General features: G+C 37.0%; 1 protein-coding gene across 1 annotated transcript; it reads left to right on the forward strand.

Moving 5' to 3' along the window:
* The first annotated feature begins 2,239 nt into the window (after positions 1-2,239).
* tlcd3ba (TLC domain containing 3Ba) lies at positions 2,240-23,007 on the forward strand. Its single transcript, XM_067412836.1, has 8 exons — positions 2,240-2,382; positions 3,086-3,250; positions 6,529-6,688; positions 10,543-10,626; positions 13,554-13,776; positions 14,802-14,897; positions 15,275-15,384; positions 20,797-23,007. Exons 3-8 carry the CDS (start codon positions 6,564-6,566, stop codon positions 21,032-21,034), a joined length of 876 nt encoding a protein of 291 aa, XP_067268937.1. The 5' UTR covers positions 2,240-2,382; positions 3,086-3,250; positions 6,529-6,563; the 3' UTR covers positions 21,035-23,007.
* The last annotated feature ends 1,237 nt before the right edge of the window (positions 23,008-24,244 follow it).

Raw genomic sequence — 24,244 nt, forward strand, 5'->3', positions numbered from 1 at the left:
ATTTCAATTATAAGGTTTTAAGTAGATTTTAAGTAGAAATCAAAATATTCCCAATATATTTTCTAAATGCCTATTATAAAGCTTATTGTTGGCAATTATTCATGCTTTGACCTTTTAATTTTTAACATAGTTCCCAAAGAAAAACCCTTTTACGTCACAATACATATTAATAGAGCTATTGCTGCTTTTGTTTCTTCGCAACTTTAAAATTATGTGATGTTAAAGTTCTACTAAAATAATCTTCAAGTCTGAATGTCATATTAATGGTGTTGTTTGTTTAAAGAGGGCCTTCTAGAAAAGATTCACATGACAAACTTAAATATAGGAAACTAAGGTTTTAACGGTATGAAAATGTTTATCATATCTTGCGCCTTGGCTTACCTACGGTTTTGCGGGGTCAAATAAATAAACCTGCGCAAATAAGCAAATAAAAGAAGATACAAGAAAAAATATGTTTTGGAGAAAGCTGGTGACCAATTACCAGACAGTTGATGGGTCGTATTGACTTCCATAGTAGGAAGAAAAATGTTTTGGTGCTCTGGAAGTCAGTGGCCATCAACTGTCTGCTAAAAACATTCTTCAAAATATCTTCTTTGGTGTTCAATACATGAAAGAAACAGGTGTGAATTGGTGGATAAACTGTAAGTAGAGCTGTACAATAAATCAAATCGCGACATGGTCTGTGAATATTAAAGCACAAAAAAAGACTATAAATATATATAATCTGCTTGTTCTACTTGTCTGTCAGAATGAGCTCTGCTGTTTCGTCTACTACATAGACTACTGAAGTACGCAAGACGCCCATGATGTTTTTAGTGGCTGCCGTTTTACAATATGAGTACGTGAACACATCTGCTCTGAAGAACATTTAAAGAGCATTTTATTTCATTTGAGAAATAAACCTATTGTCAAATATACACTCTGAAATTCAAAGGGCTTCACTACACCTGTCATAATAAATCTGGTTTAAATTATGACAACAACAAAAATACTTCTCATAATAATAATACAATTTATTTAAACATTAAGAGATTTTAGTCAATCTCTTTTGTGCAGCACAGTATTTTTGGTTATTTATTTGTATTAAATTATAAAAATAAACATTTAAAAAAAAAATACATTTCGTAGGATATTATTAAAACATTTTAATAAATGATAAATAAAAGTTGTTTATATCTATAATTGATTATTACATTAAATTGATTAGACATGTTTTTATCATGAATCAAAATCTCATAGGCCTACTGTTACAACCCTATAACTGGTCACAAGTCAATACATTAAATCCTTATGGCCAAGGTATCTTATGAAACCATTCACTTGATTGTAAGTACATGCACTAGTTTTATTTGATCTGTTTTCAAGTTCCTGAAGTAACCATAAATTGAACTTTGGATACCTCGTTGTCACCATATCTCCATATAATTTCCATATGCAAATACGCCTAGACAAAAAAGAGTAGGCTAGCTGATACAGATTGCAGGAGTCTTCTGCACTGATATAAGAGAGATTACACTGCTAAATATCTTTGTCTTGTTTCCCAGTAAAACTGAAGGAAAAAATATAAAAAGTACTATATGCTACATTAGGTATTTTGGGCAAATACAATTTTGAGGTTCCAGGGCTTTATGTATAAATTGACATTTTCCATTCACACATTGTTATTTATTACAAAAAAACTGAAAAATACATAACCCGTCTTGGCATGCATTACTGGTGAGAGCTTAGCACTAACCTTCCCATCGGGAAATATTACATGTTATAAAAGTAGATATTTAAGCACACTACCCATGCAGGAACTATATCTTTCAACAAAAGTTATAGGCTATGTAATGGATTTGCTTAAGTGGATAAAGTTTTAATGAAATTAAATATTTGATGTACTAGTATCTATCTTTTTATCACAGTGATAGGTTTCGCCACCTGTTTGTATGTAATTAGATCAAAATACGGTTATGGAGTAATTCGATTCAAACTCATATAATCTAGTTTTATATATATTTAAAAACAATTACACAAATGTACGCTCTGCCCTGGTGTATTGGACAAATAATAAGTATGTGCATCAGCAAAATAATGATAATTCTGTATTTCTAGTACGGACTGATAAAACAATGAAAAGACGGCGGACCATAAATAGTTAATGCGGTCTAGCACTATCAGGTCACTTTGTTTTTACTCGCAATTGGTCAGATTTACTGGCAATGAAACCTTAAACCAATAAACGAAGGGAAAATCTGTCGCGTTCGTCTCGTTTAGCCAATCAGCTGTTAGTTTCTAAGAGTCGCGGTGCAGATTTAAAAGTAAAATTAATCTCTTGTCAACACATTTAGGACTGGGCCAGTCGAAAAGACGTGATTTTGGAATCGAGAGCGATGCACAGTAAGTTAAACCAGCTTTTTTCGTTTCCGTGTAATATTTTTGGACTTCTCCGGTGATATTAGTTAAAGGTTACGTAAAAAGACAACGGCGACAACGACTGTATTTATCCACTCAGCGAGGCTCTGAGTCATGTTAGCACAGCGCTAGCCTGGAAGCTAGCGTGTATCTTTCTCTACTTTGCCTACAGGGGAATTAGAATAACGCCATTATTTAGATAACCTTCGGGATTTGTTTCTGAATTTGCACATGTTTTGTAGTCAAATATGAGCCAGTCCACCCTCCCTGCCTTCTACTGTGCCCACTTGTTTTGTCAAATCCAAGTGAGGTGGTAAGAGAGGCAGAGCCGGGGACCAAAGTGGTTGCCTGGAGACCTGCTTATCTCTCATCCATCTGGCGCGGGTATCCGCTCTCTGCCACGGATAGCCCACATTTTCATTTAAATTAAGCCATTTGCAAGGCTAATGTTTATGTGTGGTCATGTCCCACCACTGCAGCTTTTGATCTGCTGACTCAGCTTGAGTTAAGAGCTTTGTGAAGACCAGCTGGACGCGGCGGATCAGCTCTGTTGTATGTAGGGATGCACTGGATGAAGACTCAGCTCAGATGCATGCACAGCTCAGAAACAAATTTTGCATTAATATGGTTCGTCCTTAAACGCTTTTATTGTCCTTTTCGTTGTTGTTAACACATGTATTTTCCCCAGAAGGTGCTGTTAAACCAAAACTGTGAAGCTTTCTGGGATCAAGAGCTTAGGATCGACAACATCATGTCGAACGTCTCACAGATGCTTCATGGACCTTGTGATCCGATTTCTGCAAGACTGTGACAGGATTGTCCTGCCCTATAACCGACGCCGCTCAACCTTAAAGTAATTCTTATTTATTTATTTATTTATTTATTTTATTTTTTGCTTGCCTCTCTTGCTCTTGTCCTCATTTATGAATGTTTTTACTTATTAAGACTCAATGTGTGTTGTGATTTCTATTACTTTTCTCTGGTGTTTTTATGCGTAATACTGCTTGGTATGGTTTCCTAAAAACATTTGTGCCATCTTCACCATAGTTATAATTTTCAGACCATGCCTAACCAAAGTTGTGGAATGAATAATTTGCTCTGACCATTATGCCTATAACAGCAATAGACATTTAAACAAATCTCATGTAATCACATATCATTTTGGTGTCATTAAGGTGATATGAAAAAGCTGTTTGGTGTGGGATATTGAAAGGTTGCAGGTTTGAGCCCTTCAGAAAAATATAGCCATCCATAGGGGACATACTTGTTCCAAAAATGTATACGACTTGTTTCTTTGTTTAAGCTGTTGTATGTGTTAACAGTAATATTTTGGTATTATATTATTCCAGCAATTAAATTAACTTTTGATTTATTGTTTAGTAGTTACATGTAATCATGTATATTTTATGGTTATTACTATAGTAATTACACGTTTAACAAAAACACTAAAATAAAGTGTTAGGTTTGTCATCACGGAAGTTTCAGCCTTTGCTGTGTCAATATTCGAGCAGTGGAACACATGTAAGTGAATTCGTTACTCATGTTTACTCGAGTTTAAACATCTGAAACGCGCCCTTAAAGGCGCATTTCAGACAGCACTCAAAGTTGAGCTCTCTTTCATGGCTTCCTGCACATTGACATTCACTCAAAATTTTGCAAAAAATGCCCGTCAGTGAGTATCCTAGTAAACAGTCGGTTGTATCTTAAGCGAACGCGAACAAAAAAATGTGATCCCGCTACTGTCTGCATTTTTAATGTTAATCAATCAACAAAGGTTGAAGAAAAAAAAAAAAAAATCACTCGCTGCTTTTAAACTTTAAAAAAGGATATAAAGACTATGCTATCTATTTGATTAGCCTACTTGATTAAATTTTGGTACCTGAAAACTATTAGACCTGCCTAAAGAGCACTGTTTAATTTATTTCTAAATTTGTTGTATTGTATTTATTTGTTTAGGCTAAAATTTAGGCTATTCAATTTATATTAGTTAAGCTAGTAGGTTTAGCGCTGGTATCGAAATTGGAAATAGATGATTGTGAATTTTCACTATTAGGCCTATCTAAAATGTATTTGGCTGGTAAATGTTCTTAAAGGATTAGTTTCATGATAATTTACTCACCTTCATCTCATCAAAGATGTTCACATAGTGGTCTTAAATGGCAATCAACGGGTTAAAGTTCCAAATCAATGCAGTTTTAAAGGGCTTCTCAGTCCCAGCCGAGAAATAGGTTCTGATTAAAAGAAAAAAATAAAATGTATTCACACTTTTTAACCACAAATGTGTGACTTTGGTGTTGTGGTTCTTTACGACGTATGTCGTCATCACATCTGAATTTTTAACGTGTAAGTGGAAGTACCGACCCACTGTTAAAACAAACATGCAAAGACTAAATCAAATGCCCTTTACAAAAATAAAGGCAAAACAATGATGATGGGCATATTGGAGGAGAACATGAGATGGAGTTTTTCGACATGTCATGGACGTGATATTTCCGAGGTGATGGCGTCTTGTGTTCTTTTTTACTGAAGAAAGAAATACATGAACATTTTGGATGAGATAGTGATGAGTCAGGAATTCAGGAATTTGAATTCAGAAATTTTCATTTGAAGCGAGCGTGTGCGTGCGTGCGTGTGTGTATATTGTATTATATATAAAATGTCAGAAATTATTTTTAAACAATCTTGTAATTGATTTATAACATATGGCTTATTTGGTGTATAAATAAGACATGCTGGGTTTTTTTTAGTGTATTGGTCTGAATGGGTAACAGCAAAAGAGTTGGATGGCACGGGTTAAACACTAATGTGTACAATAATCAAATCATATCTGATCATATCTGGGGCTCTGGCTGCGCATCCCCGTTTTAGCAGTCTTTTTTTATTTTTATTAACCATGTGTGGGGGAAAGCTATTCATTACTGGCTGCAATAAGCACACACACGGCCTGTCGCGTGCAACCTGTTAGCTAGAGGTCTCGACGAGACTCCCTCTGCCTCGTGTGCTTCTGGACTGCTGTCAATAACACAATAGGATGAATGCCGCTACTCTGCTAGCTCTGAAGGTAGTGTTGTGAATACGCGAGCTGTTCGCGTGCTGCTTTGCTTCTGTTTACATGAATGGAGAAAATCAGAGCGTGACGTGGGAAATGGTGGAGGGTTTTATATTATAGCTTGCAGGAGATTTAGAGTGTCTCTAAATGTGTTGCGCTGTTGTGTGTTTTCATATTGGGATTTGCTCGTACTGTTTGTTCTCTTGAATTGGTGCTTTGCATGAACAGATTCGTCAGAATAATGAACTAACGCACATTCGCTGTCATGTCTAACTCGCTTCCTGATTTGGCTGCTATAAATTGATTTCTGTAAAAAAGAAAAAAAAAAGAAAAAGAGCTTTTGTGATTTACTTGCTGCAGACATGCACTCAATGTAGCAATACCAGGAATAATGCACTCCCTTTCACCTCCTCCCACAAGGTTTCCCTCACTGTACCATTGAATTACGGACACCACCCTCCTCCCACCTACCCTCTTTCTTTCTTCTTGCTCTCCTCTCGTCACACTCCCTCTCTCTCCCTGCAGTAATCTTTCTAAATCTCTTGCTTGCTAATCCTTTCCGTGGCTATTTTAGTACGGACACCCCCACCATCCCAGTTTCTGCATATATTATATTATATTATATTATATTATATTATATTATATTATATTATATTATATTATATTATATTATTTATATGAAATTATATTATATATATTAAGGGCTCCTTACAATGCAATAGTTGCATTTATGAAGGTTTATGTTTGTTTGTGATTTTGTCTTTTAATGGTGTTTTTGTGGTCTAATTTTCCTTTTTTACTCTCCCCATTTGTTTCATCCTTCTGTCTTTACTTTGCCCTTCTCTCTTCTGTCTTTCAGTGAACATATTTAGGTGAGAATCAAGTTATAATGCTAAATTTGAACCCAAATGCTAATCTTTGAAATGAAGCAAAATGTCTGTCACTAAACCGACGTCAAAACAAAATAAAATAAAGAAATTTGGGAGGGGCAAGGTTGTTCTTGTATACATTTTATTGTATAAATAAATATATGGGTATTTTAAAAACGAAACCCTAAAATGTGTGATATTTATTCCCTTAAGACACACAGTGACGTTGAGCAACATTTCCCGAGATTATGCTGAGCATCCTTGCAGCTGGCTCCATATTCTTCCCTGGCCTTTTCCTGCTGTCTAAGCGAATCCTGAAACATGGCCCTGGGCTCAGATGGAGTGAGAAAGATGCTGTCATTGTCTCATCCAGGTAAATAAAGGGAAGAGAAAGTGAGATGTGTTGAGCAGTCCTGTCAGGCTCAAACTACCTGCTTTTATTTACTTGTGTATTTTTAGCCTCACATAAAATGTATGCAAGTAAAGAGTATATTCTCTTTCTGTTTATAAATGTCAGTGGCTTCATAATTGTATTCATGTGTGTGATTATTAAGATTCAGTTGAAAAAAATTATAAATTGGATATATATTATATAATAAAAGATACATATCTGCATCAGTGAATAACATCAGTGTATTCACTACAGTATAGAAAATGGTAATAAGATATATGAAAAGATATGAACTCAGCGTTAAACTGTGTACGAACAAATTCATCTTGATAATGTCAGATCATTTTGATAGAAAGGTATGCAATGGAGTAAAATCAACCAATCAGGTGCCGGATTTATGAAAATCTTCTTAAGAAGTTCATAAGTGCATTTCTTGAAAAATTCTTAAGTTCTCGAGTATTTTCTTAAGAACATTACTTTTTTTTTTTTACTTGAGAAGAAAATAAAGGTGTTATTTGGTTGAAAGGCAGGTATAGCTGAAGGCTCGCTGAATGAAAAACACCTCACAGCCTCTTCTTCTGCTGCCTGCAGATTACCGTAGATCATAAATGTGCAAAATATTTTCGTTGTGACTGTCTGGCCGGTAGTTAATAACACAGAGTCGTATATTTGATGTGCCGTGCATTTAAAATCATTCTTTTAATAGATCTTTGTGTATTGTACTGCCTCGCCAGTTCTAACTCGAGTGAGCGCATCATATATGCAATACAAAAAAAATAGAAGAAATTGGCAGTTAAGAAGAATTTAATTCTTAAAGGGTTAGTTCACCCAAAAATGAAATTGATGTCATTAACGACTCACCCTAATGTCGTTTCACACCCGTAAGATCATCTTCAGAACACAGTTTAAGATATTTTATATTTAGTATATTTTTCGGATCGCCAGTGTCACGTGATTTCAGCAGTTTGGCATGTGATCCGAATCATTGATCGATTCACTGATTCATGGCCGTTTGAATCTTTATTTGAAGATTGAACACAAACAAGAAATAGAAGACTGAGGCTGAATAAAGTCATAGTTTTTGTTATTTTTGGACCAAAATGTACAGTCTTGTTCAAAATAATAGCAGTACAATGTGACTAACCAGAATAATCAAGGTTTTTAGTATATTTTTTATTGCTACGTGGCAAACAAGTTACCAGTAGGTTCAGTAGATTGTCAGAAAACAAACAAGACCCAGCATTCATGATATGCACGCTCTTAAGGCTGTGCAACTGGGCAATTAGTTGAAAGGGGTGTGTTCAAAAAATAGCAGTGTCTACCTTTGACTGTACAAACTCAAAACTATTTTGTACAAACATTTTTTTTTTTCTGGGATTTAGCAATCCTGTGAATCACTAAACTAATATTTAGTTGTATGACCACAGTTTTTTAAAACTGCTTGACATCTGTGTGGCATGGAGTCAACCAACTTGTGGCACCTCTCAGCTGTTATTCCACTCCATGATTCTTTAACAACATTCCACAATTCATTCACATTTCTTGGTTTTGATTCAGAAAACAGCATTTTTGATATCACCCCACAAGTTCTCAATTGGATTAAGGTCTGGAGATTGGGCTGGCCACTCCATAACATTAATTTTGTTGGTTTGGAACCAAGACTTTGCCCGTTTACTAGCGTGTTTTGGGTCATTGTCTTGTTGGAACAACCATTTCAAGGGCATGTCCTCTTCAGCATAGGGCAACATGACCTCTTCAATTATTTTAACATATGCAAACTGTTCCATGATCCCTGGTATGCGATAAATAGGCCCAACACCATAGTAGGAGAAACATGCCCATATCATGATGCTTGCACCTCCATGCTTCACTGTCTTCACTGTGTACTGTGGCTTGAATTCAGAGTTTGGGGGTCGTCTCACAAACTGCCTGTGGCCCTTGGACCCAAAAAGAACAATTTTACTCTCATCAGTCCACAAAATGTTCCTCCATTTCTCTTTAGGCCAGTTGATGTGTTCTTTGGCAAATTGTAACCTCTTCTGCACATGCCTTTTTTTTAACAGAGGGACTTTGCGGGGGATTCTTGAAAATAGATTAGCTTCACACAGACGTCTTCTAACTGTCACAGTACTTACAGGTAACTCCAGACTGTCTTTGATCATCCTGGAGGTGATCATTGGCTGAGCCTTTGCCATTCTGGTTATTCTTCTATCCATTTTGATGGTTGTCTTCCGTTTTCTTCCACGTCTCTCTGGTTTTGCTCTCCATTTTAAGGCATTGGAGATCATTTTAGCTGAACAGCCTATCATTTTTTGCACCTCTTTATAGGTTTTCCCCTCTCTAATCAACTTTTTAATCAAAGTACGCTGTTCTTCTGAACAATGTCTTGAACGACCCATTTTCCTCAGCTTTCAAATGCATGTTCAACAAGTGTTGGCTTCATCCTTAAATAGGGGCCACCTGATTCACACCTGTTTCTTCACAAAATTGATGACCTCAGTGATTGAATGCCACACTGCTATTTTTTTGAACACACCCCTTTCAACTAATTCAACTAATTGCCCAATTGCACAGCCTTAAGAGCGTGCATATCATGAATGCTGGGTCTTGTTTGTTTTCTGACAATCTACTGAACCTACTGGTAACTTGTTTGCCACGTAGCAATAAAAAAATATACGAAAAACCTTGATTATTCTGGTTAGTCACATTGTACTGCTATTATTTTGAACAATACTGTATTTCCGATGCTTTCAAGAGATTCTAATGAACCAACTGATGTCCCATATGGACTACTTTGATGATGTTTTTATTCCCTTTCTGGACATGGACAGTAAAGTGGGCATAAACTTGCATATGCTCTCGGACTAAATATAAAATATCTTAAACTGTGTTCTGAAGATGAACAGAGGTCTTATGGGTGTGGAACGACATTAGGGTGAGGAGTTAATGACATCAATTTCATTTTTGGGTGAACTAACACTTTAAGAATGCTTCGTGAATCCATCCCCAGATGTCAATTCAGAACACCTTTGGGATGTGGTGGGACAGGAGAGTCGCAGCGTGGATGTGCAGCCGACGAAATCTGCAGCAGCTGCGTCACGCTGATGTAATGTCAATCTGGAACAAATTGTCTGAGGAATGTTTCCAGCAGTGTTTTGAATCTATGCCCAGAGAATTAATGGCACAAATAATTAATTCAGTTACAAAGGCAAAAGGCAGTCCATCCCAGTACTTGCAAGGTGTGTGTGTGTGTGTGTGTGTGTGTGTGTGTGTGTGTGTGTGTGTGTGTGTGTGTGTGTGTGTGTGTGTGTGTGTGTGTGTGTGTGTGTGTGTGTGTGTGTGTGTGTGTGTGTGTGTGTGTGTGTGTGTGTGTGTGTGTGTGTGTGTGTGTGTAAAACCACATCAATAAAATGTACACTTGCTGAGATGAAAAATTATATTTGTAAAATGTCACAAAATATTTGAAAACAGTATTTGGTGATGGGGTAGATACTTTTATTTGGACCAAATATTGGTAAGGCAGAGATTAGTATCCTGTTTTGTAGGCAGTTTTGCAAGAAATGTATCTGATTAAGACCTGCTGAGTAAAGATTATGCATCTGCATGTAAGATTATGTTTGGTTACAGTGCACAGTCTGATGCATTGATGAGCTTTTCTGCTCGGCTAGGAAAGTCACTGTGTAATATCCTGCTTAAATGAACCTTCCTTTAACTGGTGTCATCAAAATCTGCTATTAATGGTTTCAAATATCTCTTATCTAAGGGTGTTTGCAGTCTGGTTTGCTCTCTGTTTTGGCTCTTTTTATGCATGTGTTTTTTTCCCCTCTCTTTCTCAGGCTGGTGTCCTCTGTTCAAGCCATTATGGCGTCCTCTGCCGGGTACATCATTGCCTGTTCTTGTAAAGACATCATCGAGGACCAGTGAGTATCAGCTGAAGATGTGCATTACGGCTAGATGCATAAAATATTTTTTTTCTTCTTTTTTTGGTAGTTCCAGTTGATTTTATTAGCAGACAGATTCATTATTCTACACATAACACTGCTTTACTTTAGTGTTTGTTTGTTTTCCCATGTGCCTCTGTCGCCTTGTTTCATTTGCGCTTCATTTGCGAATACAGCTGAGCATTCTCTAATTTCTATGGAATTGTTCCCAGATGTGTTGGAGTGCGAAAGTATTCCCTTAACTCTGAGTGTTTCTAAGAATGTGCTATTCCTCCAATGCATACGTTGTCAGAATAATATAATTAGGCTCTTAACCTAATTAGTTTCTATCTGTAAATCCACTGTGGCACACCGATCCAGGGGAAAGGGAGCAAGAGAGAGAGCAGACTTGCAAAATACTCTGGAATAACTTGGTGACTTTTTATGATGGCTTTAGTCAGCGGTTTCAGTTCATAATTAAAAGCTGCTTCTTAACACTCTCTTTAAAACCCATCCAATGTGTTCGTGCTGATGGTTTATAGAAAAACGTTTGCTCTAATTTGATTTGCCTCATCTAATTGAATTCATCATTTTAAACAGATTTTTTTTTTTGCCTTAACTTGAAGGCCCACAAGTGAATAAAGATTGGCAGTTCAAATAGGTCAAAGCAATCATGTTTCATAAATGATTTAAGCCATGTAAACTCAATTACTCAGGGTATGTGATGTAAATGCAACATCAAGGGAACAGGAAGTCTGGGAATTAGACTAATGCTGTGTCCCAAATTACCTGCTTAAGCTATGCCTTGAAAGTATGTGCTCTTTGTGAAGTAAAGACTAGGGTGTGTAGCAAAACAAATTTTTTCCTTGAAGAAAATAAAGGTGTTATTTGGTTGAAAGGTGGGTATTGCTAAAGGCTCGCTAAATGAAAAACACCTCACAGCCTTTTTTCTGCTGCCTGCAGATTACCGTAGATATCATAATAAGTGTGCAGACTTTTTTTTTTTGTGTGTGACTGTAGCAGAAGAGTAGAGTAGACCAGCTTTGGAGCATACTATCATACGCAATGACTATCAAATTGCGTCTTTAACGGATGTTCTTTTGCATGGTTGCGCACATCCAGTCACTGACAGAATATGCACAGATCTGCACTACAAAAATTTACTGGAAATACTAGACCATCATTTACAATAAGTGTTTTTTGTAGAAAGGAATATAATATTACGCCTGTTTCACACCGCAAGCGTGAGCAGCACTTCAGCGTAACTACACCGTGAGTGCAGCTACAGACGCGCGAGAGTATTCACACTGGAAGCGTCACAGCAGCGGCTCCCACAATGATAGAGCCTATAGCTGTCTGAGTATTAAATACTAAACTAAAAGTAATTTTATTATATTTTCTGGCTAGTTTACTTTACTTTTTATAATACTTTTGCTCAAACGGAATAATTAAAACAAGTTTTAAGGGTTAAATCTTCTACAGATGATTTTTATTCTTCGTTTTCTTTAATGACATACTCCAGTTATTGTTAAAACACACCACATGTGCTTCTTGTGTGCATTTTGAGCACTTTTTTTGTGATATTATATTTATTTTGTCCAAAAGTGTGCTTTCACTTTACACCGTGACTGCAGCTGCAGACAGAGAGCCTATACCTGTCTGAGTATTAAATACTAAACTAAACGAAAGTTTATTATATTTTCTGGCTAGTTTACTTTATTTTTTTATAATCATAACCATAGGCCTACTTTCACCCAAACTGAATAATCAGAACAAGTTTAAATTGGTAAATCTTCAACAGATTTTTTTTATTCTTCGTTTTCTTTTCTGACATACTCCAGTTATTGTTCAAATACACTACACGTGCTTCTTGTGTGCATTTTAAGCACTTTTTGTGTGAAATAATATTTATTTTGTCCTTTAAAAGTGTGCTTTCACTTTAATTGAGCGTCAGGAGCGTCGGCAGCGCAGCAAAAATAGGCTCGCCGCCGAAACCCCCACTTCACTGCTCACGCGACGCTCCTGCTCCCGGTGTGAATGCACTCATTGATTAACATGGGCGCCGGAAAAAAAAATACGCGCCGCTCACACTTGCGGTGTGAAACGGCCGTTAAGCAAATCTTTGTTTGTTTTTTTTAACATAATTTCCTGACAGAATTTACCCTTAAATAGGTTTGGGAAATGTTTGTGTTTACTAGACAGATTCACATGTCTCTATATGATGCGAAGAGTCTCTGTGTTGAAATTTATCTGACTTGTGTGACGTTTTCAATTGTCTATGAACCCTTTATTATTTTGCGGACACCATTCAGACAGGCAGTCATTGAGCGCATCTTTCAGCATAATTTCTCCAGTCTTCTGTGTCAATTGATCCTTCAGAAATCATTCAAATATGCTGATTTGGTGTTCAAGAAGCACTTGTTAGTAATGTTGAAGACATTTGTGCTGCTTCATTCATTTTTATTTTTTTGAGAATACTTTGATGAATAAAAAGTTCAAAAGAACATAATTAGACATGTATTTATCCAAATTTGACATAACACAATAGTTTACTCTTGTGGCCACATTTATCTTGGGAAAACACTAAATAGTTTTACTGCCTCTTCAATCTGACTGGTGTTTGATTTGCTAGCCATATTTTAAGGAAATACTTCACCCCAAAATGAAAGTCATAATTTACTTACTCCCATGTTGTTGTTGTAAACCTGTATGAAGGTTTTTTTTCTTAAATGCAATACAAAAGAAGAGATTCATAAGAATCTCAAAGTTTTTATTTATTTATTTATACATTTATTTTCAAGCCCAGCACACCTGTCTGTCTGTTTTTTTTTAATCCTTATCAAATATAAAGGATGACTGGGAAATAATAATTTTCTCAATTTCTCTTGATCTTTCATCCCATATCTCTCTCTTCTCCCTCTGTCCAGGCATTGGCTTACCAGCAGCTATATCCTCTTTGCGGTCCCCTACTTCATCTATGACATTTATGCCATGTTCTTGTGCTACTGGTACAAACTTCAGGTCAAAGATCACGAGGAGGATAGCGAGACCAAACCGATGAGGTCAGCCATCATCGGCTATCTGCGCAGAGAGTTCCTTATGGTCTTGCACCATGTCGTCATGGTCACTGTCTGTTTCCCTGTCTCAGTGGTGAGTGGAATGAGGGTTGTGTGACAGTCATTAACATATGTCTTTTTCATAAACACACATATAAAGTACATCTTGTTTTGGTGTATGATAATGCCCTTCAGAGCATGTTTTTAGGGTTTGGAGTGTTGCAAAAGAGGGATTTGATGGGTCATGCTATGCGTGTAGGGGTTTAACGGTACACAAAACTGACGGTACGGTACGCTCCTCGGTTTTGAAGTCATGGTTCAGTACAGCAGGGGAGAGAAAATGAAATATAAAATAGCTTTTTATTTATTTTTATTAACCAAAATTGTACCATTACACCCCTAGGTGTGGGTGTCTTGAAGTGTGGCTGAGTCTAACTTGTCCTGAATGGGCCTGTGTACCTTCACCATGTGATTATGCTCTCCATCACTCTCCATCTGTATCCATGGAGATTGTTGCTGTCGGCAGCGGTACAGCAGCCAGCCCTCTGGAATTAGCTGCACTTAAAGGGCAATAAGTGTTATGGACTGATAAGAGAATGAGAACCTCTGCAGCACTTTCCTCTGATAAAACCACATTAAGCCTTTCTACACAAGTCTGACTTTCTCTTCCTTTTTCTTTCTGTTCTGTTCTGTTCTTTTCTTCCCCTTCTCTTTTTCATCCCTTTCATTTCTGTATCCACATACCATTCCCTTTTCTATTATTTCCCCTTCCCTTTCACTCCTTTTTCTTTATATTTCTCTTCCTTTTCCCTTCCCTTTCTCCTTTCCTTCTTTATCTTTTCATTTCCATTTCTTTCTGTTACTCTTTCCACATCCCACTTTCCTTTATTTGCTATTCTCTTTTTTTTTTTTCCTCCCCTTCCTTTTAATTAAAAAACAATATTTCCTGTAATTTTCTCCATTCCTCCCACTCCTCATCCACTTCCATTTTCCATTACCTTCATTTTTTTTCTTTCCATTCCCATCCTTTCCTTTCCTCCCGTCTTTTCCTCTTCCCCATCCTTCCCTTTCCTTTTCCTTTTTTTTTCCTTTTCCTCTTTCCTTTTCCTCTCTTTCTAGTTCTGGAGACAGGGCAAAGGGGATTACTTCCAGGGTGTGATGTTCCTGGCAGAACTCAGCACCCCGTCTGTCTGTCTGGGAAAAATACTCATCCAGGTACTAAACACAATAGCTCTTTCGTGGTGAAATCTTTTCATATTTTTAATACTTTCTTTTGTCATGTCAACGTATCTTTCTTTAAATGACACAGACAAGCAGATTTTCACATTTTTCTTTCTTTTCCTTACAGTGTATGGGTAATTTCTACCAGACTCACTAATCTTAAGACATTTGATTGAATGATCTTTCACAGACTTGTTTACTATACCAGCTCTCTTTTACATGTCTCCTTCACTCCTTGAGTGTTAATGGTGTTAGTGGGGAATATTGAATCATGGTTATTAGGGTTCATTGCTCTGCCTATTAATATTTTTCCATCTTTTAATCGCTCTCTCTTTCTCTACTTCCTGCTCTCCTTTGTTTCTTTGCCTCAGTACAAGCTACAGCACACTCTCCTACATAAAGTCAATGGAGCTCTTATGCTGGTCACTTTCTTCATCTGCAGAGTTCTTCTCTTCCCCTACCTCTACTACGCCTACGGCAGGTATGATCACTATTTAACACTCTCAATCATTCAGTCTTTTACTAGGTCTTCTATTTCTCTGTCCCTTCTCTTTATCCTCTCTTTCTCCACTGATTCACAGTCCCTCTGATGTTTCTCACTCATTCTCAACCTAGGATTAGGACCACAAAATATCACAAAATCATTCTGTAGTTAAAATTCTGTAAATGTAAATTAAAAGTCAAAATGTCATATGATCATGCATTAAGTTTATTAACAGTTTATTAATCTTTGATTTATTATTAACAGTTTATTAATTGTCATATATCGGAACAATGTACAATAATTGCATATAAAGCTATCAAACATTCATAAGCTTGAAAAATGCTTATTTACTACAGAGAACAGTTTTGTGACTGTTTGTATAATTATTTATAGTAAAGAAAGGTCACATCTCTAACTTATCATTCATGGTAGCAACATCTCAAATTGATATTACTAGTAGAAGTAATTTAATAATAAATATAATTGTAAGGATATAACTCAAGTAAATAATACATAAATATTTAAAGGCTGTATGCTGTTTAAAAGTAAACATTGTTTTAAAAAAGATCAAGTGAAAAGAACCATCTAGACATAATTAGTATTATTAGTGGAGACATATTATTATTATTACATGGAGACAAAGCTAAATCTACTGTACAACATTAGCCTAATATATTTCTGTCAATATCTTCACATTAACCCAAACTTTTATTTTCATGGGTTGCTGTGCAGACCTTTTGAGTGTCTGTGTTCATATGACCGTTTTCTCAAATTAAATGGTAAATTAGTGAAGTGAAGTGACGGTTTATGCGTTAGTGTCCTCATATAGTCACACGGCAGAGGCTAAAAAGACACCGAGCGTTTGCGCGCAACTGTGCATCAGCCCCTTCATTCACAAAGAGATGCAGAACATGCAAGAGCAATATTTAAATAATATTTTGCAGTTTAATATTCACGTACACTAGTATATATTCGGCTTAGATAAACATGGAAGCGACTGAACGCAGCTGCAGGCACCGAATATAACTTACACGGAAATCTGTACCGGTGGCCTACAACAGAAATGATGGTATCGTCAATTTTTTAAAATTATTACCGACTTGGTACAGAAGTACTGGTACTTGTGAGATCCCTAGGAGTAATGTATACATGTAGACCAAAGATCAGATCTGCAATTGCTCTGTACTGTAGGCTACTATACTTATTGTAGCCATTAAAAAAGGTATTTATTTAGTTTCATATTTATGTTTAAGTATTATGAACTGTTTTATTTATATTGATTATGGAAAGTAAACAGCATAAGTAAGATATGATACGTCATAAGATGTGCAATGTCAGAAGACCTGGAGTGGGTCAGAAATTATTTTGGCCACTTCATTCATTAAGTTTGTTTTATTACGTTCTGTTGAACGCCTTTCTTTAAAGTGAATTTAATTTGGTATAAATTGTATCTTAATTTTAATAAATTTTACATCAACCAATTACAACTATATAGCAGACGATAAATGGAGGCAACGGAGTGATCACTCACATTGTGCGTGAACTGGAGCACGTCTTATATGAACCGAAACTCAGCGCATAGGCTGTACTTACCTTACAGATATGACACAATTAAAATTAAAATGTATTTATATTATATTACTTAAATGCTAATTAGGCTATAGTTTAGAATTCTCTCCAGTGTATATATATTATGTACTTAAATTAATTGTAATTTTTTACTTAGTTGACTAATGGTTTAAATGAACAACTATTAGTCTAGTGGAAAAAAACAGGGGCATCCTTACTTAATTCACATATTTTACTCCACCAGCCGTTTTTTATTTTTTTATTTTAGATTTCGGTATTTTCCATTTAAAGTCCCTGTAAAGGCAATTCTATAAAAAAATTCTAAACACATTTTAAATGTTAGAAATGTATTGCTAAAACACATTGCAAAGACTGTGAACTGTGTAGGACTAAATTGTGTAGCCTACAGTTTGCTAGGTAGCTATGCCTTCGTCGCGGAAATGCATACTACCTGGATGTAGTCACTTACAAAACAGATTGGTGTCCTTATCTAAATTTCCGAAAAACGATCATATTAAGAAAAGTGGATTCATTTTATGAAGAGCCACTTTGATGGAGAGCTGAGGATCACCAACAACAACCGCCTCTGTAGTGATCATTTTACACAGGATAGTTTTATAAACTTTTACTGGTGAATGGGGCTGAACTGACTATCTCCCGCTTTCATCTTCCTGGATGTCCCGCCGACAGCCGGTGCAGACATCATCCGCAATAACATTACGTGCCCACCAATGAGTGTAAGTTACGGTGCATCCGAAAAGTATTCACATCGCTTCACTTTTTCCAATTTGTTTTTAATGTTAGAGCTTTATTCCATAATGGATTAAATTAATTATTTTCCTCAAAATTCTATGAACAATACCACATAATGACACTGTGAAAGAAGTTTGTTTGAAACTTTCCATATGTTGTATTATATAAATAAACAATAAAATAATAAATGACATGTGCATGTTCAGTATTCACAGCCTTTGCCATGACACTCAAAATTGAGCCCAGGTGCATCCATCCTATTTTCATTGATAATCCATGAGATGTTTTTACAACTTGGTTGGTAACCACCTGTGGTAAATTCAGTTGATTGGACATGCTTTGGAAAGGCACACACCTGTCTATATAAGGTCCCACAGATAACAGTGCATGTTAGAGTACAAACCAAGGAGTCTGTATGAAGCATTTTATCGAGGCACAGATCTGGGGAACAGAAAAATGTCTACAGCATTGAAAGTCCCAAATGAGCACAGTGGTCTCCATTATCCATAAATAGAAGAAGTTTGGCACTACCAGGACTGTTCCTAGAGCTGGCTGCCCGGCCCAACTGAGCGATCAGGAGAGAAGGGCCTTAGGGCGTTTTCACATCTGAAAGTCTGCACCAAGGTCCAAACCAAAGTTTGTATTTTGATATATTGTACACATTTGGTTAGTTTTGGTTTGCTTTCACATTGCACTTATGCAAGCGCACCAAAGAACTTAACATGACACACTTGCGTCTTGTCGTCATCATCTATGTGGGCTGCATCTTAACATTGATTGGTTTGTTAGCGGACGTGCATCTGACGTCAGTGTGTTGTCAATTCAGTGGGTAATTTTGACAAGAATGAATGACCAGACGCATATCGTTGATAAAACTGTTAATGTTATGGCATTACTATCTGCAGCACCAACTATACTCGAGGCAAATTCACCAAATGAACGTCCTCGTTTTGCAAACATTTTATCGGCGCCGACAGGAAAGGAGGGGAAGATAGCTAGGCTTTTTAGCCAAACAATGTAATTTGTTTTATAGTTATGTAGGCTATATTGATTATGAAACGTGCACAGATGTGCAATATATGTCAAAGACATAGGTCAGAAATGATTTTGACCACATCATTGCATTTTGTTTTGTAGAAAGCTTTGTATAAATTGTATCTTAATTTTAATAAATGTTTCATCATTTGCCTGAATTTAATAAATAATATAGCAGACAAACCGTGATGGAGCAATGCGTTGCACATGAACTGGAGCGGTCTCATAAATAAACCGAAACTCAGCATAGAGAGGCTGTCTCACAGACATGAGATATATATATTATATATATATATTATAAGCTTGAAAATAAATAGTCAAGCAGAGCACACTGTTCACGCAAGCTGACTGAGCGGTTCTGTTTAAAATGCTGCGCGCTCCATCACTGCATGTGCTATGCGTTTAATCTGTGTTTTTTCACTAATCTTACACCAGAACTTCCTGTAAATGGTGTGAAAGTCCAAACTATACAGAAAATGCTTTCACACAAGAAACGACCCGAACCTTTGTTCAGTTTGGTTCTGACTGAGACTACCTCTTTTCGTCGGACCAAATTTCATCTGTTTGATCCGGACCATGGTCCGAGGGAGGTTTCAGACCTGTAATTTTGGTTCGTGCCAAACTGAAAAGTCCGAAAATCCAGACCAAACAAGGTAGGTGTGAAAGCACCCTTAGACAGAGTGACCATCGGGTTCTTGGTCACCTCCCTGACTGAACTCACGCATTTCCCTGTGGAGAGAGAAGAAACTTCCAGAAGAACAACCATTTCTGCAGCACTCCGCCAATCAGGCCTGTATGGTAGAGTGGTCAGACGGCACATGACAGCCTGCCTGGAGTTTGCCAGAAGGCACCTGAAACAAAAGTATCTTGGCTGATAAAACAAAGATCGAACTCTTTGAGCTGAATGGCAAGTGTCATGTTTGGAGGAAACCAGGCACCCCTCAACACATGGCCAATATCATCCATAGTGAATTCCAGTAAAGCATGGTGGGGGCAGCATCATGCTCTGGGGATATTTTTCATTGGCAGGAACTGGGAGATTAGTCATGATCAAGGGAAAGATGAATGCAGCAATGTACTGAGACATCTTTGAGCGCTCTGGACCTCAGACTGGGGCAAAGGTTCATCTTCCAACAGGACAACGACCCTAAGTGCACAACCCCAAGATAACAAAGCAATGGCTATGGAACAACTCAACTCTGTGAATGTCCTTGAGTGGCCCAGACTTGATCTCTGGGGAGATCTGAAAATGGCTGTGCACCGATGCTCCCCATCCAACTTGATGGAGTTTGAGAGGTCCTGCAAAGAAGAATGTGAGAAACTGCCCACAAATAGGTGTGCTTAGACAAGCTTTTAGAATCCTACTTGAAAAGAATTGAGGCTGTAATTGGTACCAAAGGTGCTTTGACAAAGTATTGAGCAAAGGCTGTGAATTCTTATGTACATGTGAATTTTTTATTTATTTATAAATTTTCAAAGATTTCAAAGAAACTTCTTTCACATTGTCATTATGGGGTATTCTTTATAGAAGTTTGAGGAAAATTAGGTTTTTCCCAGTTATCCAGGTCTATGTTTTCCCCTTTCCTGGTTTTCATTTTGTCACATAAAATGTGGAAAAAGTGAGGCACTGTGAATACTTTCCGAATGCACTGTAGGAGTTGGTCATTCATGCCTCAAATAGCTGCTCGGAGGCATTGCAAAAATGGCTGCAGAGTGATCGTACTTATCTTGAAAGGGACTTATAATTTACTAAATACATCTAATTTCTTACACCATGTTTACACCAGACATGAGTGGTACTATGCAACAAAAGCAGATCCATTATAATCCATCATAATGATGCTGTCTACACTGGATGCGGCGACAAGAAATTCCTGACAGTAAACTGATGCCTTTCGTACTTCAAGCACTCACGCTACTTCTGACACAAATATCAAATGGATTTGCAACGGTTGCTTTGTTTTGTCCAGTGTAGACTTAATTTGTCAGTTCAAATTCACTTATTCACTGTAAGCTGACTCCATGCATGTTTTTTTCCTGCTCATATCACAGGTACGCATCCATCCCCTTCTACATGGTGCCGCTGTCCGTGCCCTGGCAGTATAACGCAGGTGCAGCTTTGCTCATGGCCCCGCAGGTTTACTGGTTTTCCCTCATCTGCAGGGGTGCCTTTCGCCTCTTCACCAGAGCCTCACGGCACAAAGCGGCCATTAGCAGCACAGACTCTGAACCGAAAACCTCCCTGCCCTCTGCTAATGGATACAGCCCAAGAGAGACTGATTCGCACTGAGAGAGGGGTAGAAATAGAGATGTAGCTGCAGGATTGTTAGGTTTAGGCCAAATAGGAAACAGAAGACAGCATTACAGAGCTCAATGGGTGGGTCTTTCTTTGACCCCACAGTGTCGGTCAACAGGCATAGAAAATCAATCTGTGTACCCTCTCTATTCACCATCATCTTCTCTTGAAAAACAAGACTAATTTTTTTCTCTAACATGCACACCCTCTGTCGGAGCAGTAGGTTGGGGAAATGTCATCTGCTTTGCAGGGTTAGTGCATCATTTGTAAATTTAACATGGTCATAAGCTTCAGAAAAAGGGACCGATGTGGACAAAGCAGGAACAGTATTTAAAATTAGTGATAGATGGAAGGATTAAAAGATACATGCCATGCACCTCTCTTGAGTATCTGTCTCTCTTGAGTATCCGTCTCTTTGTTTGTTACAGTTGCATAGAGGATACAAAAAAAGGGAACAGAAATATCTCTGTCAATTTGTACATATATTTTTATTATTTACGTTGAACTCCAAATAGATTTTGAATTTATTTTAGATTTTTGTAGAATGTTCATTTTGTTATTTAGTTATATTCCTTATTAAGGGTGGGTAAGTTTAAAGCAAAGCCGTTCACTACTAAGAGTGTAAACCGAAAGTTAGATTTAAAAAAAACCTCAGATGCATGGCCTATTCCCAGTTATCCAGGTCTCTGTTTTCCCCTTTCCTGGTTTTCATCATAGCTGAAAACAATATGGCAGCGGCTGTATCCAGTTAGTGAATCAGCAGCTATAAAGAAGAAGGGGTCATTTAACGGATTTGGATAGGGGTGAGATAATGCATTAGCATATCTCTGCTGCAGTACTCCAATCCTTTTAAGATCCAGATGTCAGATGGAGGGGGAAGGAGCGAACTGCTCATTGAAACGCTGCACTTAAAAAAATAAAAAATAAAAAAACAGGCTGAAGTTGGCATGGCACTTGGACGAACCTGAGCCAGTTTGTTTGTACTTTTCCTACAGTTTTATGTGAGGGGTTTAGACTGCCAGCAGAACGGCCCTCGCTAACCTCTTAGTAGATCCACGCCACAATATGAAGTCTATACTACCACTGATTGTAATATGCACATTAAATGTGTAACAACTGTTCTTTTCCACGCTGAGAAAATGTTTATCCGTTTCTCGAGCTGTCTGCCTTTTGTTTCTGTCTGGATATTTAGGAGGTCAACTGATGACATGTGTCTTCACTTTTATGGTAAAAGTGTCATTGTAACAACACTGTCACATGCCTCAACTCACAAAAAGGACTGCCAGTTTGATGCTATACAGTATTATTATATGGGGTGGAAGTAAGAAAACAGTAAGATTTGCACTGAATTATCACAAGGAGGTTTGCTAAACAAACATCTAAGTCTGTGAGATCCTTTATCACTTTTAAAAGCAAGACACAGATGGCTCTTCTTGAAAAAAGTCTTGGATTTAGTTCTGGACCACTATAAATTAAATCTTATAGGTTAGTGATGTTTCTTTTACTCATTAGAATGTTATTTTTATTTTTCTGCTTTACAGCTTGTGCTGTGCGCGTGTGTGCGTGCCCAAAGACATCAATGTAGCCGTATAATTTATGCTTTTAACATGCTCTTTACACAAAGGACTACTGGATTGTTTTACACTGAGGCATCACATCATTAACTAAAAGGGATAGCCCAGTGGTGGGTATGAATATGGCCAGTATTCTCAACTATAGCAAAGTTATACTGGTTTGTGAACTGGTTAAAATATTTTCAAGCTAGCAATGATTCTGACTGTGTTTTATGTAATTTATGCTTATTGTTAATTTATTCTTATTTATGTATTTATTTGGCCATGTCTGAATGTACATATGAATACACATCTAAATGTTTTTTCTGAGTGGGCTTCTGTTTATCTAGTTGCCTGAAGACTGTTCTGTAATTTTTGTTCTCTCAGCTGAAATATACTCTTGCTCTCTCCTGCTGTGCTGGTGCTGTGTTTGACCTCCTTTTATACTGAAACAAAGGTTGTGTCACCTGATTTGGTGTGTAAGAGAAAGAGACAATTGTCTGACTGTGTTTTTCTTCGAGTACCAGGCCATTGACTCTTGGTTTCATAATTATAGAATTCAGTTCTCTAGTTATTTAGGCCTAAATGATATGTTAAAAGATATGTGCTGTAAAAAAATATTTATTGAGATATCGCGTCTATCTCAGAAAATAGCCGAGGCTCGAAAAAGAGTTAGCGGCCTGCTCTTATGCAGCTAATCGGAGAACACTGACTGGACTCGAATCAGACTGAAATTTGTCTTTGATCGCATTTAGTTAAGGCATTTACAGCTTTGCTATACATTTAGCTTACTGTTTTATTGGTAATTTTGTAAACGAGACTTAGAATAACTCCGAGAAATAATAATAATGTATTTAACTCATTTAAATGTAACCCTATCGTAGCCTACATCAGCTAACATGACCAATTCTAGATTTCTAGTAAGTAAAACTCCTGAGGTTTAGTGGGCTTGTATTAACGACTACTGCTAAAACGGAATCTAGATGTATGTTTGATCACTGGATCAGCAGGCTGAACCTCTTCTCATCTCGTAAGGTGCTAATGTTAGAGCGGGACCTGTGAATGTCTGAATAATATGGCAAATGGCGCCCCCTGGTGGCCCTTTTAATCTCTACTCAGTGTAATAAAACCTGCTGATTGATTTTTAGTAGCCGAATCATCTAATGGGCATGTGATTTTATACAGAACTACTTACCTCATCTGTAACATTAGTAGACTTTTTTTTATCCATGTTTTGCAGAACAAAAACAAACTGGTTGGCACAATGTGTATATGCTTAAAAAAGAGCAACCGATAAAATAGTTATTTATTTTCATATATATATTTTAATAACCACATTTTCACGCATCTGTCTGACATATAGCCTACTACAGCCCCATTTCTAAAAAACTTATGACATTTTAATTTTTAATAATATCCAAGTCAAACAGTTCTAAGAGTCCACAATAAGTTGGTAATAGACGAGGGTATTCTGTTTGGGTATAAATGGAGCATCAACTAAAGATTCGGTTTTTGCAAGTAAAGTCAAGATTAATTATGACCTACCAAATTTCATGAGAAGTGTCCAACAACTCCAAAAACAAATTTCTCAATGCAAGATTACAAAAAAAAAAAACTGGTATTTCAGTATCTAGCATACATTGTGACAAGA

Source organism: Pseudorasbora parva, chromosome 2, assembly GCF_024679245.1.
Source record: "Pseudorasbora parva isolate DD20220531a chromosome 2, ASM2467924v1, whole genome shotgun sequence".
Taxonomy (NCBI): Eukaryota; Metazoa; Chordata; class Actinopteri; order Cypriniformes; family Gobionidae; genus Pseudorasbora; species Pseudorasbora parva.

Coding starts and splice junctions, on each gene's coding strand:
- tlcd3ba (XM_067412836.1), top strand. CDS start 6,564: ATGCTGAGCATCCTTGCAGCTGGCTCCATATTCTTCCCTGGCCTTTTC. Junction 13,777..14,801: donor TCTGTTTCCCTGTCTCAGTG/GTGAGTGGAATG, acceptor CTCTCTTTCTAG/TTCTGGAGACAGGGCAAAGG. Junction 14,898..15,274: donor TGGGAAAAATACTCATCCAG/GTACTAAACACA, acceptor TCTTTGCCTCAG/TACAAGCTACAGCACACTCT.